Here is an 18,818-nt window from a genome sequence, read left to right as displayed (position 1 = left end):
TCGACCTACTAATGCAGCATCAGTAATCCCCAATGGCTGCACACTTCAGATATCCAGGTGTTCATTGACATTCTTGTGAAGGCCTGGATATTTAATTTTTTTTATGTTTCGTTGCGTTTTAAGCCAATGGCTTCCAAGTTCCCACTGGGAGACGTGGAGTGGGAAGACCACATACTACACTTTTGTCAATGATAGTTTAAGACAGTGTCCACCATGAAGGACAGGGGGTATTTGAGTGGCCTAGCTGAAGGGGTCTGTGGTGAAATTTCCTTGGGGATATGTTGGCCCTGGAGCCAAGGAGATAGCCTGTCGACTGCCTCTGGCAGCACTGTACCCAGGCTAGCCCTAGAGCCGAGGAGCTCGCTTGTATACTGGCCTTGGCAACAGTCTGGCACCCAGCCTAATTTGAAGTTAGACCTTACTCCGTACGTGACTTAGAATATGGCGCTATACAACGAGACTCAACGTGATATCGTCGGTTATATAACTGTCATACTTCTGTAAAATTCTTCGGGTACAACATTACGTATTAATGACAGTATGGAAACGCTAAAATTTTTCACACTTCCTTTTCGTTTTTTTTTTCAAAAGAAAGAACGCTAGCGACCCCCCATTTTTGCACAGTATCAAGGGCATATCTGTCTCTATAGAATATTATCAATGAGACCTAATCATTTCTAGCCTATCTTTGATGTAAGTGTTCCTGAGATATACATTCGTGTGATATTTATGGATACAATTTTTACATAGGCATTTAATCAAAATTCAAAACGGGAAAATTTAAAAATTTTCACGAGTCACTCCATTCGCACAAATTTATATGAACTTCATCAGTAAAGATCTAAATGAAAAAATAAATTCCATGCTGCATGATATTGATACCAACAATGATACCGATATTTGCATGACCTTTTGTTTTTTCTTTAGTTTGGAAAGCGTCCGGGCTATATAAACACATTTGCATTGCATTTCTTTTATTATTTTTAGTAACGTTAACATTACAATCACCGTGAGATCTTTCTGTTCAACTATCGGGACTCATAACACCGGTTGAGCGGCCTCTCCCTGCATTGTTCGCGGCATAACGTCCGTGCAGAAACAGAATAGATCATGACGTGGCTCTTAAAACATCTATGAAATGCTCTCCTGCATTTTAATGAAGGCCCGGCGCCATTTTTTCGCGCGCGCTGAAAGCACGTATCGGTCTTTAACCTCGTCCCCGCCCCTTTTGGTAGCTCAGAAAATGCAGATGGCGGGCGAGGCCAAACGTTGGCACGAAACCAACGAAATACGCCACATCAAATACGTTCCCCAGTTTTCCTTGCGTCGACGTAACTTTTCCGATACGAAAAAATAAACAAAACTTAGTTGTTGTTGGTTTTGAGGAGACACAACAACAACAAAATTACTTTAATTCTTACGCATGCGCTCTCGAGTTTACAGGTGCCATCTTGGAAAATATATCCTCGGCCGCCGAGCGAAACAGAACATTTGGAGCCGAGAAACTTGTCGAAAAATGGCCGAGAAAGAGGGAAAGGTTGGTGCAGACGGCAGATAACTCTGTTACCTGTGATTTTCTAGCGTGCGGAGGTTTTTTCCAGGCTGTGGCGCGGTAGTTTGGTTGATGAATGTGGTGATTTAGGTCGTGTGCATGACGTGTATGACGTCTTTGGGTAAGTTGCTTTGTTTGTTTTACTTGTGGCTCGGAGCTGAGGATAGCGCCGCTGGAACCCGTGAAAAACCTCCCCAGTTCTCTCCAGACGGCCCCTGACGCTCGGATTCCATGAAAAACGTATCACTCTACCTTACTGTTCAGTCTGTTTGTTCGTATTTTGTTGTCTTGTAGTTTTTCCAGGCGATATCTGCGAGGCGTTTTGAGTGATTGTGTGGGTGGGTCGATCGTTTGACTAGCTTCTATTTTTGCAAGCGGTGACCCCGCTCGGAAAAGGCCCGGCTCCAGCCTCGAAATTCTGCGATATTTCTGTCAAAGTTGCCGGAAAAACACCAGATGTTAGTCTGTAGGGTGCCAGGGAAGGGTTTGACGGGGATGTCTTGTGCTTCTGTCGGGGGGAAAAGTGATTTTTTCGGTCAGAGAGAAGTGGTGATCGTTTGGTTGTGACGCCATTTTTCTCTTCCCGTTTTCAATATGGCGGACCTCGCACCAACTGGGCTTCCTGCAAAGATTTTTATCCGCTGGAAAAAATGTCCACACACGACATTTTCTTTTTTCTTTAAATTTGTACCATACTGTGCTTATTTTTGCAGTGAATAGTGGAGGATTTTTGTGCGTGGGTGCTTAATTTTTGGCGGTAGAACTGGATTTTGGCAGGGTGAGTGGCGTGGGCAGGGCTAGCTTGCATGCATGGTTGCACATTGGCTTGCATAATCAATGTCACGCCCGGTCAGATTGTGCCACGTTTTCATTTCCAAATAAAACTCCAATACGTCCATCCTGTCATGATTGCATGCCTAATGCAGTCCTTTACCTGGAAAATAAATTGCTATTTTAAAAAAATTGTCTGCCTTGTTGAAATGCCTGTTTGTGAATTTTGGGCATGCTGCCAATATGATATTACAGACATGCAAATTCTGTTTATACTAGGTTGGCACTGAGAAAATGGTCTGCTAGCGGCATGTTTTTGTTAGGATAGAAATACAATCGGAGCATTTCCATTTTACTTGAGTTCTTTTCCTTAACTAATAATATTTTCTGTCATTGTGACAAAATTTATAGATTTTTGGGATCAGAGTGAAGTTTTTGTATTTTAGCAAAAATGATTGACTTGATACAAATGTACATTGTTTTTCTTTCCTCACAACAATTTCCCTTCTGTTTTTCCTGGTCTTGTCATAAGAAAAAGCATTTTGTGTAAATATTTGGGGATACGGTTGTATTTAATCTACTTGTCTTTGCATTACAATCGGGGCTTGACAATTTAATGAGTTTTCCCCAATATTAGAAAAAATACAAGTTATCGCTACCAACTCTACAAAACATTTGCACAAGCAGTAATATTTCTCTTTTGCAAACATTCTTTCTGAGATCCATGCAGAAGCATTAATTACTACAAACTCAAAAGAAAAAATTTTGTACTTTTATTCCAGCCTCATCCAGGCATTGGTTATTCTGCATTCTGCAGATCTTTAATGAGAGAACACTGACTGTCATCATTTGAAAATATATGTAACATTACATCTGGCAAAATAGTTTTTTTTTTCACTAACATATGGTGAGCATCATTACCATACTCTGTTTTCCCCCTTTCTTTCACTTCCTGTTTGGAAGATTGAGTGGGACATGGTCCAGGCAAATTACAAGTGTCACATGGAATGGGAAGATAAATAGCAGTTGATTACTGTGTTTGTGAAAGGAGACATTTGGGCAGATGAGTCCTTCTCTGTAGGGGTTGTGCCCTGTCCACACCCATAGCATGGTGCTTTATCATTCTAACTCATGGAAGTCATTAATATACTTTACTCATATGCTTAGGATCCCTATGTTTAGTTCTGAGGAATTTTCTTTGTTCGTAATCGTATTGTTTATTAGACAAAAAGTATCAGTCCCATGTGTTGTAATATTTCTTCATGTTCGATTTTTCACAGGATGATTTAACTACCACAAAACCGGAAACAGCCGAACATGGTGAGAAGTTTTTCTTCCTGAATTCCTAGCATCTTTTTCTGGTATATCAATTCACAAATTCTTGGAGCTCCATAAGTATTTTACTGTTTATGACTGCAGATTTAACAAATAGACTTGTTTGGCCAAATGAATAATGTTGCATGTGAGGTTGTAACACCTATCTTGGATTATAAACATTCATGTTGGCTTGTTGATATTTTTCGCAATGACTTTGCATACTTATGTAAACTAGTATCACTTGAATACTACTAGTTGTACTGTTTGGCACTAGGAGGTAAATCAAATGCACAAATTATGTAGGCTTGATACATATATTCTAGCGAGCACACTAGAATGCTACCACTGTGTTTCTTATTTTTATGTTGTTGAATTTTTCATCGTTTTGGATTAAAAAGATGGCTTCCCTTTGTTGTGCTTTCACAAATGCGTGGCATTGTTTGCCCTGATTGTCTGCTGCCTTCTCTTTGATGGATGTGCCAGGGGTCAACAGATTTGACATCAATTTGCATACAGCAGTCCAAAGTGCAAACATGCATGCAAGAGAGAGAGAGATTTTCCCCCTTTAATACTCCACATCAGAACACTCTCATTGGCTAGCTGCTATAAAAGAATTAGAGACCACATCTGTCCTTTTTATGGAGAGCTTACAACAAGAAGGGTGGAGCTTGTTTCTAGGAGAAGTAATTCTTGCCACATGTCTACGCCTGGAAAGTTTGGTTGTAAAACCAGTAATAGCCCTCTGCAAAGTTTATCTCAGCCCAGGCAGTAATAATCAAGGCGGGGTTCCCATAGAAGTGAGAAGTACACCGTCCCCATAGGGAGAATGATAGGATTATGCAGGGGAGCAATGGAGCATGCAGGGATGTGGTGTGGGGTTTCACACTCTGTGAACAGGGGTGGGCAGTCTATTCACACCTCCCCATTGTGGTCAGGTCGTGTGAGGAAGTCCAGGGGAGAAGTGATGGGAACCATGTGGGCTGGCTGGTTCCATGGAACTGTTTCCATGGTGATCTCCAAGTAGATGTATGTTGCTATTAATATGTTGATGAAGGTATAAACACCCAGGTAATGAGATACACAAGGATAGTCAAGGTTGCTCAAGCAACTGGATAGATTTTGAGAACTGACAGATGCTTCAAGTATAATCCACTACTGATTCACTTATTTCAGGACATCCACTCCTTTTCATGTTTTTCTTTTTTCTTTTTTGTACTTTGTAAAGTGTTACTGTAAATCTTGAAGTAGTAACGGTGGTTTTGTTTTTGTCGTGCCTCTCCACTGCAAAATTATGATGTAGTATCCGGTACATTGATTGTTTTGACTCTGTCACTCAGTATGTGTTTTTGCGCTGCTACAGTATTGGTCTGAATGTGATGTGAAGGAGTCCTTCCTTTTCGATGGATAAGTAGGCAGACAGGTCAGATTACTGAAATGGAAAACACACAGAAAATATCTAAATTAATATCCTAGAGAAAAATAAACAATTCTCCAGTACAATGCATTAGGTGCCCATTGGAAAAAGTACACACTTTAAACAGGAAAAAGACATGGTACTCAAACTCCCAGTTTTATTGCTGTTCATAGTTTCCATATTAACAGAAAGTATTGCTTACAAATGGTTAATAAAATGAAGTCTTCAAAGAATACAAAGCTGTGGATTCGTGTATCTGTTTTGTTTGGCGAGAGTAGGTTGACTACACATGGGTGGGTTTTTAGCAGGAATTAACAGTCCATGAGGATTGCGCTTCTCAGAAATCTGAAATATCTTGTTTATGTTGGATTGTTGCAGGAACGTGCTGTGCAAATCATTTCAGAAAGAAATCTGTTTATACTGGTGCTGCACAGGAACTTTCAGATATACTGGTACATGTACCTTCTGCAAATCAATGCCTTCAGTGTCAATCTCGGGATACAGTATATAGGTTACTGTTTAACTTTTTGCATCAAATATCATGTAAGTGTTATTCAGAATAAGAATTTGTTATTGACCTGTAATTGTTAAATTTTAAACTGTTAATTGTGTATGTAAGTTGTGTTAGATTATCTATAACTATAAGGCTTGGAAAGCCTTAGATGTAATCATTGTGCTCTTTTGTTTCACAGTGAATATGGATGGAGACAGACAACCACAACCACCTTTAACTGTCATGGATACTGCAAATACACCCACAGTTTCAACCATGCAAGCGCAGCAACCTCCTGCTGTCTCAGTGGCACAAGCCCATCTCCCCCCTGCTGTGTCAATGGTGCAAGCCCATCTCCCCCCTGCTGCCTCCTCAGTGGTACAGTCCCAAGCACCTGCCCCTGTTGTTTCAGTGATTCCATCCAAACCAGCACCCCCTCCAGCCACAATGGCACAGTCCCAACCAGTCATGGCCCAGCCGATCGGTACGTTGACTATAATATCGCAGCCGAGCGTGGTGCCAGGGTCCAGCACGTTCGGTGTGATCCCCCAGCCCGGAAGGCCCAGTACAGCAGATCTCGGAATGATCCTGCAAACGGCGAAGACCGTTACCCCTAACCTTGGCGTCGTTTCCCACCCGCCCTCGGCCGCCACACGGAACCCGACCATCGTCCCCCAGCCTGTCGCGTCCGGCACTCCAAACTTCGGTGTGATACCCCAGCCCACCACATCCAACACGTTAAACCTGGCGATGATTCTCCAGCCAGCAGCGTCCAGCACGCCAAACTTCAGTATGATGCCCCACACAACGGCATCCGGGATACAGAACGTTAGTGTGATACCCCACCCAGCCACATCCAGCTCTGCAAACCTGGGGATAATAACGCATTCAGTCACGGCCGGTGGACCAAACATCGGTCTGATACCCCAGGCCAGCGCCTCCAGTCCGCTTGGTATGATACTGCAGTCCCCAACGTCTGGTGTGATACCCAGTCCAAGCCTGTCCACGGTACCAAACCTTGGTTTGATACCCCAGGCAAGCACCACCAGTTCTCCAAACATCGGTGTGTTACACCAGTCCACAGCGCCAAATGTTGGTGTGATACTACAGCCTAGCACGACAAACCTCAATGTGATACCACAGCCTAGCATGCCAAGCACACGAAACATTGGTGTGATACCCCAGCCTAGCACGTCGAGCGCACCACTCGGTATAATTGCCAAGCCAAACACATCTAGCACACAAAACCTCGGTTTGATACCGGTACCACAACCAGGCATCTCAAGCGCCGTAAATCTCAGTATGACACCCAAACCCAACCCGCCGGGCACAGCTAACGCTGGTGTGATACCCCAGACCGGTACATCGAGTGCACCGAACCACGGTAGGATACCGCAGCCTAGCTCGTCGGGTGCACCGAACGTTGGTGGGACACCACGGCCGAGCACGTCTAGTGCACCCGACCGTCCACATGTAGGGACAGACCAGGAGGGAGGCGCAAGACCGCAGCTAGAGCTGTCTGCCATGGCTCAGCGCAAGCGTCGACTGTCTGAGAGAAGCACATCACAGGACGCAAATGGAGAAGGGCCTTTGGGTAAGATTGTGTTGTGATATAATATTCAGTTATAGCCATTTAAATTTTTGACATACAGTATGCAAGAATTTGAATGCAGCATGTTTATAATGTTGGTTCTTTCTGTCCAGATCTGGCCTGTATGGATGAACAGGAGTTTACCTGGGATGAGTACCTTGAGGACACTGAAGCAATGGCAGCACCCAACACCTCATTCAAACATGTGAGTAAACACAAGCTGAATACGAGTGATCGCCCTGGCATCACAGCCAACAAGTGGTAGGCAAAAAGCGGGTGGTAGTTGGGTCATACGCTTGCCAATAATTTGCGTATGCCAACCACTTGTTCTCCATTTTATTATTTATGTAGGTTCAGAACTACTGTTTTGGGTGGCTGAGCTGTGGGTTTGTGTGTGTTTGTCCACCCACATTAGGTTGACAGCACGGGTATGGGGCAAGATTGACAGGCAGAATGACAGAGATCAAAAAGTCAGACACAGTTGGATGATATGGGGGAATTCAGGAAGCCAAGGATGTCCCTCCAAACCCTCATTAAATCGAGAGAGATAAGTTTGAAACTTCCAGTTTCTAATGTTTCTGTCTGCTTCAGGTGGAGATCAGCTTGCAGAGCGGGTTTGTGCCAGGCATGAAGCTGGAAGTGGCCAACAAGGCCAACCCACAGACGTACTGGGTAGCAACGGTCATCATGACATGTGGACAGCTGCTGCTACTGAGGTACCAGACTAACATTTTTCTATTAGTAGCCTAAGACTCCTGAGTTTCCAGGCTATCAGGCTTGTTTTTTTTTTGTGCTACAGCATTGTTCTGACCATGAACTTGAGGTACCGCGTGAACTTACTTTCCACTCTTACCCCAAAATTAAATCCCAGCGAAAATAAATGACTTTACCATATAAGGTTGACCAATCAGGCTGCTTCTCTTGATCTAGATACGATGGTTACAAGAACGACCGCAGTGCTGACTTCTGGTGCGACATCACGACGGCAGACGTCCATCCGATCGGCTGGTGTGCTCAGAACGGGAGGATGTTGCAGCCCCCAGACGGTAACACAAATACTGTACATCATGAGCTTGGACCTAGGAAAAAAATGTTGTGTTTCCTGTCTCCCGACCGACCCTAGAAAAACTGGCAACCCTAGCCTTTTTTGTGGATCCCTGCAAGGGACACAAATTTTTTTTTAGCTGATCTACCTTTTCTAGCTCCATGATCTGACACCTGAGTAATGAAACGTTGAACAATCGGTTTTCCAACATTGACATTGAAAGTATAATTGTCCTCATGCAAGTTTTACTAAATTGTTAAACTGTATTGTTGGATCACAAATAGAGATTGACAAAGTCTAATAAAAAAAGAATAAAAAAAGATAATCCCAACCTACTGATCCTAATGATTTTCAGGACTGAAACAGGAATTAAACACAACATTTTTTTTCTTAGGCCTTATGGCTGGAGGCATGTTTGCCATAGCTATCAAGACTACATGGTTTCCACGGTTTTACAGAAAGAAAGACGAAGAAAAGTAGCATGTCGTCATTTCCATACCTGTTGTAACCATCCCAGTTATTGGCTGTTTTTGTCTTTGTTGTAAGTGCGTCCAACTGGCCCCACTAGGGAAGAAGATGACAAAAAAAGAGGACTGGTCAGCATGACAAGTAGGTTTCTTCTTCCTTCCAAGTTCATCCGTCCCCCGAAATTCCCCCCTGTATGGGCTGTGGTCTGATCCGACATTTCACCAATGGAAAAATTCTTCATTCAATGACGAAATCATCACCCCTTTTTTTCTTTTCCCACATCAATAGATAACAAAAGAGGTGAAGGTGATCATGAACCATTTTAGCTCAAATGAACTCAATGAACAGTTGAGCTACTCTTCCACTGGTTGTGACAGGGAAGACAGATGCTATGTACTACAGTATTTACAGGTTCATTGTGCCAGGGAAATTCCCCTACATGTATATATATATATAGCTCTTTTCAACATGATGATCAGTGAACAGTGGACCCCAGCTTAACATTTCATCCTAAGGACTGGAACCCCTTCTGGTTGCGTGCATGTCAGGTGAGCATCAACAGCCGGGATTCGAACTCGAGACTTCTTGGTCCAGAGGCAGGGTCACTAACCACAGGACTACGCACACTGCATCAACAAAACTTGATTGTTAGGATTCTTGATGGAGCCAAGCTGATGCGGGTTGTATTTTTGCAGCAAGTTTGGAGAAAGATTTCTGTTTCTAACATGATGTCTTTGCTCTTCCTTAGTGTTGACCCATTTCTTCTTTTTTTTTATCACAGCCATCCGAGACAAGTGCAGTGACTGGGGCGAGTTTTTGGTGCAGACACTCACTGGAGCACGGACCGCACCATCTCACCTGCTGGAAGGGGTGAGCTCCTAACACATTTGAATTTGTTGACAGAGTGTGAGTCTTAATAACAGAACATCAGAACTTTGAAACAATCCCCTGAATACTAATTTAGCCTTTAGTTTTAACCATTTTAATTGTTTATAGTCAACTGTTTGATTGTTTCGATATGCCCCCCACACCAAAGCTGAGTTTGTCTGTTTTTCTGCAGCCCAATAAGGGCATCATGCCAGTTGACCAGATCCGGCCGGGGATGCGTGTGGAGGTTGGTGAGGAGAAGGAGCCAGTGGCGCTGTGGATCGCCGTCATCATGGAGAACATCGGGGGTCGGCTGCGGCTGCGCTGGGACGGCGTGGGGAACACACACACACACGACTTCTGGCTCTTCTACCTGTCCCCTCGCCTCCACCCCGTCGGCTGGGCACAGAAACATGGCTGCTACCTCAAGCCTCCTCAAGGTGGGTCACATTTTCTTTGTTGGATGTTTGGTCACCATTGCATTAGAATTTTGTCACTCACAGGATGTCATCCTTAAAGTATGCAAATGTGACCTTAAATGAGACATGTCAAAGTACTGTGCATATACTATGCACTGGGGGTTTTGCTTGGGTGCAGTTTATTCTGTCGACATGCTGACTGTGTGTACTATGATTAATTCTGTGTCTCCCCATCCCCTCCAGTGATCTCCAGTCTGTGCAGTAACCTGAGCGAGTGGTCGACTGTCCTGCAGCAGGCTGTTCTGGAAGCTTCCTCCAACCCACTTCCCCCTGACGCCTTCAAGGTCAGCACACAGCATTTGTTTGATTGAAAAGACTTGTGACACATACATACATACAAACATACATCAGTAGATAATAAAAATTAAATTATTACCTCTGGGGAAGGAGATGTACTTCTTCAAAATTGTACTGTATTTGGTAACATTTGTGTTTTGGCAGCTGTAAGTCGACATGGTGCGTTTGACGGATTTCTTTGATTTTTGGTATGTGATTAGTTATTGATGTCCAGATGACACAGATTTTTTTTTTAATTGTGCATGTATCTGTCATGTTGAAATAAAATAATTGGGCACCCCGTGCAGCACTGATCTAACTTTACGGGATGTAGTGAAACAAAATATATTACTATTTTCCAAAATGGGGGTGTCTGGGAAGCACATCGTCTTTTTCTTTTATGATTTACCAGTATGTCCGTTCTGTTTCTTTTATCACGTTTTAGGACCAGGTGGAAGTCCGACCACATTCCTTCCAGGCAGGCATGAAGCTGGAGGCCATTGACCCTCACGCTCCTCACACTGTTACCCCAGCAACAGTCACCAAGGTAACCAAGCATTTCAGTGGAAGTTGTCCCTATAATGCTTGATTGCAGTTCTTCCTTGTTACCTTAATGAGGGAGGTACCATTTTTTTTGTGTGTGTGTAATTCTGTTTGTGCTCATCCCAGGACACGACAGGAAGTTAGATCAAAGGTCCCAGAATAGTTAATCAGAGGTTATCTCACTTCCTATCCCCAGTTTCCTGTTGTAAGCTAAATATGCCTTTTACCATAGGGGTCATTCACTTTTCAACAGCTGTTATCATCATTTCAAAGTTCAGTATATGCTGTATATATACCAAATAACAAAAGCTGTGTATTAGTAAGGCCCAGGAAGAAATGTTGTGTTTCCTGTTTCCCTTTTTTTTTATTTGATCAACTGTATCGTGTAAGGTGGATCACTAGAGATCACCAAAGTCTAAAAGAAAGATAAAAAAAATATAATCCCTACCTACTGTCCCTAATTGTTCAGGTCTGAAACAGGAAACACAACATTTTTTCCTAGGCTTAATCACCTTATGGTCATTCCTTCTCACTAAGTAAATAATGAATTTCCTCCTCAGGTGTTTAGCAGTAACTACTTCCTGGTTGAGATGGATGACCTCCGACCTGAGAGACCTGCCACTCGTGGGGTCGTGTGTCATGCGGGGTCACAGGGCATCTTCCCAGTGGGCTGGTCCAGCCAGCATGGGCTCCACCTATCACCTCCCAAAGGTACTGCAGATTGGTGGACAAGTTTGCAATTTTCTTCTTCTTCGGGAGATAACCATATCTGTCTATCATGCATACTGTATAATGTATGGGATCATTGACAGCACATATTGTCTATAAATGTCATACAGGTTTCCAAAGACCCCAGTTTGAGTGGACAGAATACCTGAGATTGTGCAATGCCCAGGCAGCCCCAGAGACCATTTTTAACATGGTAGGTGGGACTCCTTACATCTTACAACAACTTTTCGTTTTTTAAAAAACACAAGGCCATCTTGCATTAATAATAATATCTCTTTAGATTAGAATTGATGAATGATTGTTAGATATTACCTTTATTAGCAATAGCTCAGCTTCCATTTATTTACAAGTTCTGTATTTGTATAGCCGGTATAACTGCCCCTCGGCGCAACACACCAGCTTCACAGGCACGCGGCACGGCGGCAGCTGGCTATATTACACCGAACGACCTGTTACACCCAACCTTTGCACATTTAATAGCAGGAGTTGTTTAAAGCTTTCTAGTGATGATGCTTGTTGCTTGGTGGCAATGAATTCCACTCTACGATAGTTCTTGGAAAATATGAGTTTTTGAAAGTTGCCATACATTGCTAATATTGTCGTCCAATAAAGTTATGATTATTATCATGTCTACCTCCCAGTCCGTCCCAGATCATGAGTTTGAAGAGGGCATGAAGCTGGAGGTCGTTAACCCCATGAACCACGCCGAGATCTGCGTGGCTTCCATCACGAAGGTCGTGTCAAGGGTCATGTTGGTTCGCCTGGAGGGGGCAAAGGTAGCAGCCCACACGGCGCAGAATATCGTGGTGGATGTGGAGTCCATGGAGCTGTTCCCCGTGGGGTGGTGTGAAACCAACGGGTACCCCCTGTCTACCCCACCCAAGAAAGCTATAGGTGAGTCAGAGATTGAAATACTGGGTGCATATGTACTTTACATTTTTGCACCTGAACATTAGAGCTGTGCACCCAAATTTTTTACTTTCATAGCTTTACGTACATAAAGATATTAAATGTATTACTAGTATGCAGCATATTCTTGATCTTTTCTTTCCTCTGCAGTGAAAAAGCCCAAGAAGGTTGCAGTTGTTCAGCCAGAAAAACAGTAAGTTTTGTCTTTCTTGTTAAATCTATAGAGTTTGATTTATGATCATGTGTGTTCTGAACCTAGTAAGTGGCAATTTGAATCAACTAGAGATATGGTTAAGATGCTCACTTCCTTTTGAATGGTTTTGTACCTCCAGTGTTGGCATGGCAACTGCTGGTGGCCAACCAGGGCCATCCCACTCCAACCAATCAGACGATGCCAGGCATAACGGATTCAGTGCATCCCACAAATATGAGCCAGGTGAGAGTTGTCCCATGCATACATACATACATGTCAATAAGGCCACACCAATTTAATTTCTTGGTTAACGGATTTTTCTACAAAAATAATGGAGCGGGCGGGCGAAAAAAAATGAAAATAAAAACAGGCCTAGGCATCGTATTATGGCCCAAAATGGTAAGATAGGAGCCATGAAGTCAACACACCAGGCTGGTTCAAAATTTGAACAATGAATTTTGAACTTTTAATGATACCATTGCATTGAAAAATGGAATAACTGTATCAACTTGGATGAAAAGGTCTGTTTTCAACTGTTCAGGGCAAAATATGAGCATTTTGCAGTTGATTCTGGATTTTTATTTTTATTTGCAAATCAGAAAAAAATGAAGCGGAGAATCCGTTAACCAAGAAATTAAATTGGTGTGGCCTAACAAAGGTTTTAAAGTCTCCATCCTTTAAAAAAAATCCTTACATAATGCCAAAAACAAGAAGCTACATTATTTGTACAATGTAGGTAAGGTTGGATTGACATACTATCAGCATTGGCCGATTGAGATGATTTTTTTTCTTAATCTGAATTCAGAATTATAGGACAGAATAAAGTATCTCATATGCATTAAGAACATACTATTGAATGTCTAAATTTCCTATTGCAAGTACAATGTATGTCTGTTCAATAGGATATTTTGTTACAGATTTTTCTTCATAAGTGTATGCTGTGGTTCTTACATGAAAGCATGACATACTGTTTAATCTCTGTTGCCTTCAGGAAACAAGTACTGGTGCCCCAAGATCTACGTCAACCACAAGTGCTTCTCTGGACCATACTTGAACAAGGGACGGATCGCCGAGCTGCCGCGGTCTGTAGGGCCGGGAAGTGTCGTGCTCGTTCTTAAGGTGAGTGTGACATTTCTCCTTCTGTCTCTGACTCTTATGCTGCCATATTATTCTAAGGTATCTGTTTAAATAAAATGGATTAATTAGATATGGACAAAAAAATGGTGGCAAGGTGGTCTTGTGGTTACGGTTGTTCACTCGGCTAGTGGATTTTTTTGTGCTGTTTTTTGTTCCTTTACACCAAACACACAAGGTCAATGACCTGGACCACATAGCTATCACCATGGTAACGGGTGGTGTAGCAGATGCCATATAGCATTGGGTTACATTATGTAGCAAGTGGCAGGATAGGATTGGAGGGGTTGGTCGACACACACATGAATATGCTTGAGCAAGAATTAAGACAGCAGTAGTTTGTTCGACTAGACCATGTGGAAGTGAACATTATGCATGTGCTATGCAAATTTTACCTTTGTAGTTGTCACAGGACTGACTACATAATCATGTATCCTTGCAGGAAGTCTTGACGCTGCTCATCAACGCTGCGTACAAGCCGAGCCGCGTGCTGAGGGAACTGCAGGTCCACGGAGAAGGGAGGGAGGACAGGCACCAACAACAACTGAAGGCCAAGTACGTATCCCTGAGGAAACCTCCCACACTTGGAGTCCACTCTGATTTTAAGAATCATGATATGCTTCTGGCTGTTGAGAGATGGTACTATAGAGGAGTACCTGGCTTAGTAGTATAGAGGACAGATAACACACTGTAACTCAGTCAGATCAGGCCGTTGTAAAAATTTTGCTCCACCAGAAAGTCACATTAGGGGTCTAGCTAATAATTATGCAAAGAAAAAAAGTGAACCCTAGTAAACCCACCTATGACCCTAGTTTTAAAATGACTGAGCCCTAAATGGCTAGGACTTTATGACTAGGCATGGGAGGAACTAAGGTGCTAAAGTAATGGAATGGCACAGTTATGCAGCTGTTACATGAGAGAACCTGTCTGTTACAGGTACATGGGGAAGAGCTACCGTGCGATGGTGGAGATGGTTCGTACGTCGGCTGAGGTGGAGAGCTACTGTAAGGAGATCTGCCACAAGCTGGAGTGCTGCCCCAACCTGTTTGGTCCACTGGAGGTCACCGAGGAATGCCCCGAAAACTGCTCCATCCTCACCAAGACCAAGTACAGTAAGTATAAGAGGATTGAGGGTTGGGTTGCCTGCTTGCTTGCTTGGCCAAGACTTAGTATGTGGTACGTACCAGAGAATTGAGTGAGCATGCATACATAAGTGTGCAAACGAGGGAGTGAATCTGTGAATGAAGGATCCGTTACCAAGACACAGTATAAAAATTTGTCTTGCATTATGTTTCTTTGTCAACCTTGTAAGAAGTCTGTAGTAATTAAGGGCTGTAAAGCCATTTATACTCACGACAATGCAATTTAACTTGAATAAGCAGTTCACTGTATATTTCAGTTAAGAAACAAAATTGTTGCAACTTCCTGAAAGACCAAACATATGGTCATGATGTAATTAAAATGGCCAACTGAAATCCCATGAAAATTTCCAAATTTGTAGCAAGTGATAAAGAAATTGTTTCTATTTACTCGTCACAGCGTACTACTACGGAAAGCGCAAGAAGGGTCGCGTGGGTCGACCGCCAGGCGGCCACACGAACTTGGAGGGCGGGCCCAAGAAGCCAGGCAAAAGGAAGAAGAGGAAGAAGATGTGTTTCGTGCAGAGGAAGAAGCGATCGGCCACCACGGACGAGTCAGCACAGAACTCGCCTGAGGGCGTGGACCAGAACGGGAGCGAAGGGAGCGAATCGGGAGAGTCGAAATCTCCGACCCCCGAGGAGGGACAGCAGGTGAGGAACGCTAGGGGATGGGGCGTCAGTGCGTTATAGTGGGAAAGAGTCTGATAGTTTCATTCTTAGTTAAGGCAATACTGATTTCATTACATGGATGACATCCGGCTTTAGGACGTAAACCAGGAGGTCCTGTAGTTTGAGAAAGCCTTACCTTGAGCACATTAAAGATCCCACCTTGCTAGTCCTTTGCAATTGAAGATGATAGTCACTCTTCCTATTCATGGGGGAGGGGGCACCACACATAACAATAAGAGTATGAGTCCTTCCCGGTGTGAGTGATTCAAACCTTACAGTCTGGTCTCAGGGTTGACTTCTAGAAAACATGAAGCCAAAAATCGGTAAATAATTCCCTCCACCCTCCTGCAGATCCCAGGGCCGGCTCCGGTGCCCGTGAAGCGCGTCCGCCAGGAGCGGAAGGAGAAGGAGTTCAAGCTGCCGAAGCTCCTGATACACGAGCGCACCAGACGGCAGACTGCGCCCCCGCGCTCCACCTACGAGCCCTACATCGCCCCACCCCGCCCAGTCAAACCAGCAGCCTCGCCAACTGCACAGGTGGGCGTCTGGAATAAGTGCATGGATGGATGGTGTTGAGTACATTACGTAGCAACTTGCAGGACAACTGGAGGGGCCATAGATATGTGTTTGAGTAAGAATAAACAGAACAGTAGTTTGTTGGGCTAGGGGGACAAATGATGGTAAAGATTATGCCTTCGCTTTGCAAATGTTGCCTTTCTAGTTAGGATGTAAACTGAGTAGTTGATGTTGTCCTTTTTATCACAGACATCTCAGGAGGAGGATAAGTTGAGGCTGGACAGTAACCCGCTTTACTGGTCAGTCATTGAAGTGGTCAAGTTCATCAAGGACACCGACTGTGCCCCACTGGCCAAGATTTTCCTTGAGCAGGCAAGTCTTTTTTCTGTACCCTTTGATACAAGCATGACCAACAACAAAATCTGAGATATTTTCCGATGATTGCCTGAATTATGTAGGAGGAAAACATTTTTCCTGCTTCTTCTTGTCTTCATGTCTAATTAGCTGTTCTGATATGTTTTTTTTTTTTTGTTTTTTTAGGAAATAGACGGCCAGGCTCTGCTACTACTGACCCTCCCCACAGTACAGGAGTGTATGGAGCTGAAGCTGGGGCCAGCCATCAAGCTCTGCCACCACATCGAGCGGGTCAAGATAGCTTTCTATGAGCAGTTTGCCAAGTAGGACCGACAACAACTGCAGTAAAATGTAGAACTGTATCCCAAAACAACGAGAACAGAGAGATCAAATTTTCAACGACCACTGTCGCCTTCATCAGGATAATTAATGACCAATCACTTCCGAACATAAACTCGCGAGAGACACGTGACCTTATGAGACTTTATGGATACGTGACGTCAGCAATTGATCAAACGTGCCACGTGAAAATTTGATCCCTCTGTACTTGTTGTGTTGGAATAAAGTTCAACATGTTACTATGATTACTACCAACATGATGAACTTTCATGATAACAATAACTGTACATAAACTTAATGTAAGATTCTCGTAGTCTTCATTTATACACAAGAAGCAATCTTATATGTTTTTGATTTTTTTTTCTGCTTTGCTTGGCTACAGGCTGGAAATTGTAAATGTGGTAAATAGTCGTTTGTTTGCTAAAAGGCACTCATGTGCTGAGCAGAGTCTCTTGCTTGTAAATAGTGTATTGTAACAGAAGAGCAACGTACGTATTTGCTGTCACTAAATATGCTGTTTTATGTATTTATAACCCAGAATCTATAATGATAGAATGAACATGATAACCGAGAGTCTCCACATTGTGCTATATGGTGAATACTACCATAGTGTGTCGGATGGTCTGTGAAAGAAGTGACACACTGAATGGTTTTAGAAGCATTCCATGACTATGATATTGTAATGATTATGCGGACATCATTTTCTGCGAGATTTACCAATACTTGTTTGTGTAGTTTTGCCAGGCTTTCATACATGCACACGTTGGCTATGTTAGTTTTTATCAGGAATCGTAGCCAAAGAAAACAACACAAATTGTTCATCCCTGAAGATCACTCACAGCTTTAATTGAATGATTACAAAGTGTAGAAAAATATGAGGCAAATGTGATTTGAAATGCTGTTAAATGTACCATGTTTGTTGTAACCCATAGGGTAAAATGCAGATATCATTTTAATGTGTAGTTACACCAAGTGTAATTGTACCAATGTAGAATGTGTTCTTATAAGAATGCTGAGTAATTCAGAATAAGCTGCTTCGTGGGTTTAAGCTGCACATGGGAAGTGTACTGTAGGCAACATTAGAGTTTAATACCCCTGAGAGATAAAACATGTGGATACATGTGGAAGTCAAACTTTCTTGCACAACGATTGTAGCAGATACAATGTATGACAAGGTCTTCAGAGGTACATGTCCAGACAGGTATTGTTTATGTCTCAGGGGGCTTCAAATTTGACATATTACCCACAAGACATTGTGTCATTCATGCGCCGTTGAAACCCTGAACCTGCTTATTGTACATTCCACAAGTTGTTCGAGTGAGATCACCAGTACATGTATAAGATGTCAGAAAAATTGTGCAAAATTTTGTTTCCTGTTTCAAGAATGACTTGACCAAATTTTTCTCTCTCTTTGAAGAGCTCCACTATGTAGTTTTTGGAAGGGATTGGTCTAGTGATGTGAAGTGTTAGGTTGATGAAGGGTAGGCATCCAGGTAGTGAGATACACAAGGAAACTGTTTTGAGGTCTAAGTCAGAATTGCCTCATTGTCAAGTGCAACCTTAGAAAGATTAGGATATTTTTTTACAAGGAAAGAGGTGTATTTTGAAGGAAGATTATAGACGTGTAGAGTTCTGAACTGGTTTGATGGTACCAAATGTACTAAATGCACAACTGGTTTGGAATTATAGAATGAATGAATGACTCAAGAGGAAAATAGAATGGTAGAGTACAGTCTGCTATTGTACAGTATTGCAAGAATGGAACTCCTTTCGAAAGTGTACAGATTTAATTGTAGAGGGTCGACTGATAATTGCAAGAATATCAAAGGACAGCCTGTGACAGAAAAAAAAGATTCTGACAGAAAAAGCTTATTAGATTTAGAGCTTTTACTACATGTATTACAAATTGTAGTAGCAATTTTTGCAATTAATTCTGCTTTTGTTTATCGTGTATGTACTTGGCATAAGTGTCATGGAAAATGGATTAATTAAATTGTATCTAAAAGCATTAATAGTATTG

General features: G+C 42.7%; 1 protein-coding gene across 1 annotated transcript; it reads left to right on the top strand.

Annotated features, from left to right (window-relative positions):
• Window positions 1-1,421: 1,421 nt before the first annotated feature.
• On the top strand, window positions 1,422-16,924 carry LOC109471432 (scm-like with four MBT domains protein 1). Its single transcript, XM_019770723.1, has 22 exons — window positions 1,422-1,537; window positions 3,604-3,643; window positions 5,747-7,141; window positions 7,252-7,343; window positions 7,730-7,854; window positions 8,069-8,184; window positions 9,433-9,521; window positions 9,712-9,958; window positions 10,181-10,281; window positions 10,719-10,820; window positions 11,377-11,527; window positions 11,656-11,738; window positions 12,187-12,439; window positions 12,605-12,647; window positions 12,787-12,890; window positions 13,639-13,766; window positions 14,224-14,336; window positions 14,718-14,893; window positions 15,321-15,599; window positions 15,948-16,126; window positions 16,355-16,477; window positions 16,646-16,924. Exons 1-22 carry the CDS (start codon window positions 1,424-1,426, stop codon window positions 16,784-16,786), a joined length of 4,194 nt encoding a protein of 1,397 aa, XP_019626282.1. The 5' UTR covers window positions 1,422-1,423; the 3' UTR covers window positions 16,787-16,924.
• Window positions 16,925-18,818: the final 1,894 nt, after the last annotated feature.

This window comes from Branchiostoma belcheri, unplaced genomic scaffold, assembly GCF_001625305.1.
Source record: "Branchiostoma belcheri isolate BF01 breed outbred unplaced genomic scaffold, Haploidv18h27 scaffold10, whole genome shotgun sequence".
Classification (NCBI taxonomy): domain Eukaryota; kingdom Metazoa; phylum Chordata; class Leptocardii; order Amphioxiformes; family Branchiostomatidae; genus Branchiostoma; species Branchiostoma belcheri.
The sequence above is the reverse complement of the archived record's forward strand: the minus strand, read 5'-3'. Positions and strand labels throughout refer to the sequence as shown.

Excerpts from the sequence above, each read along its gene's own strand:
- LOC109471432 (XM_019770723.1), top strand. The coding sequence starts at position 1,424 with ATGCGCTCTCGAGTTTACAGGTGCCATCTTGGAAAATATATCCTCGGC. Across the intron at positions 9,959-10,180 it reads CTACCTCAAGCCTCCTCAAG|TGATCTCCAGTCTGTGCAGT; the intron begins GTGGGTCACATT and ends CATCCCCTCCAG. Across the intron at positions 12,891-13,638 it reads ATCCCACAAATATGAGCCAG|GAAACAAGTACTGGTGCCCC; the intron begins GTGAGAGTTGTC and ends TGTTGCCTTCAG.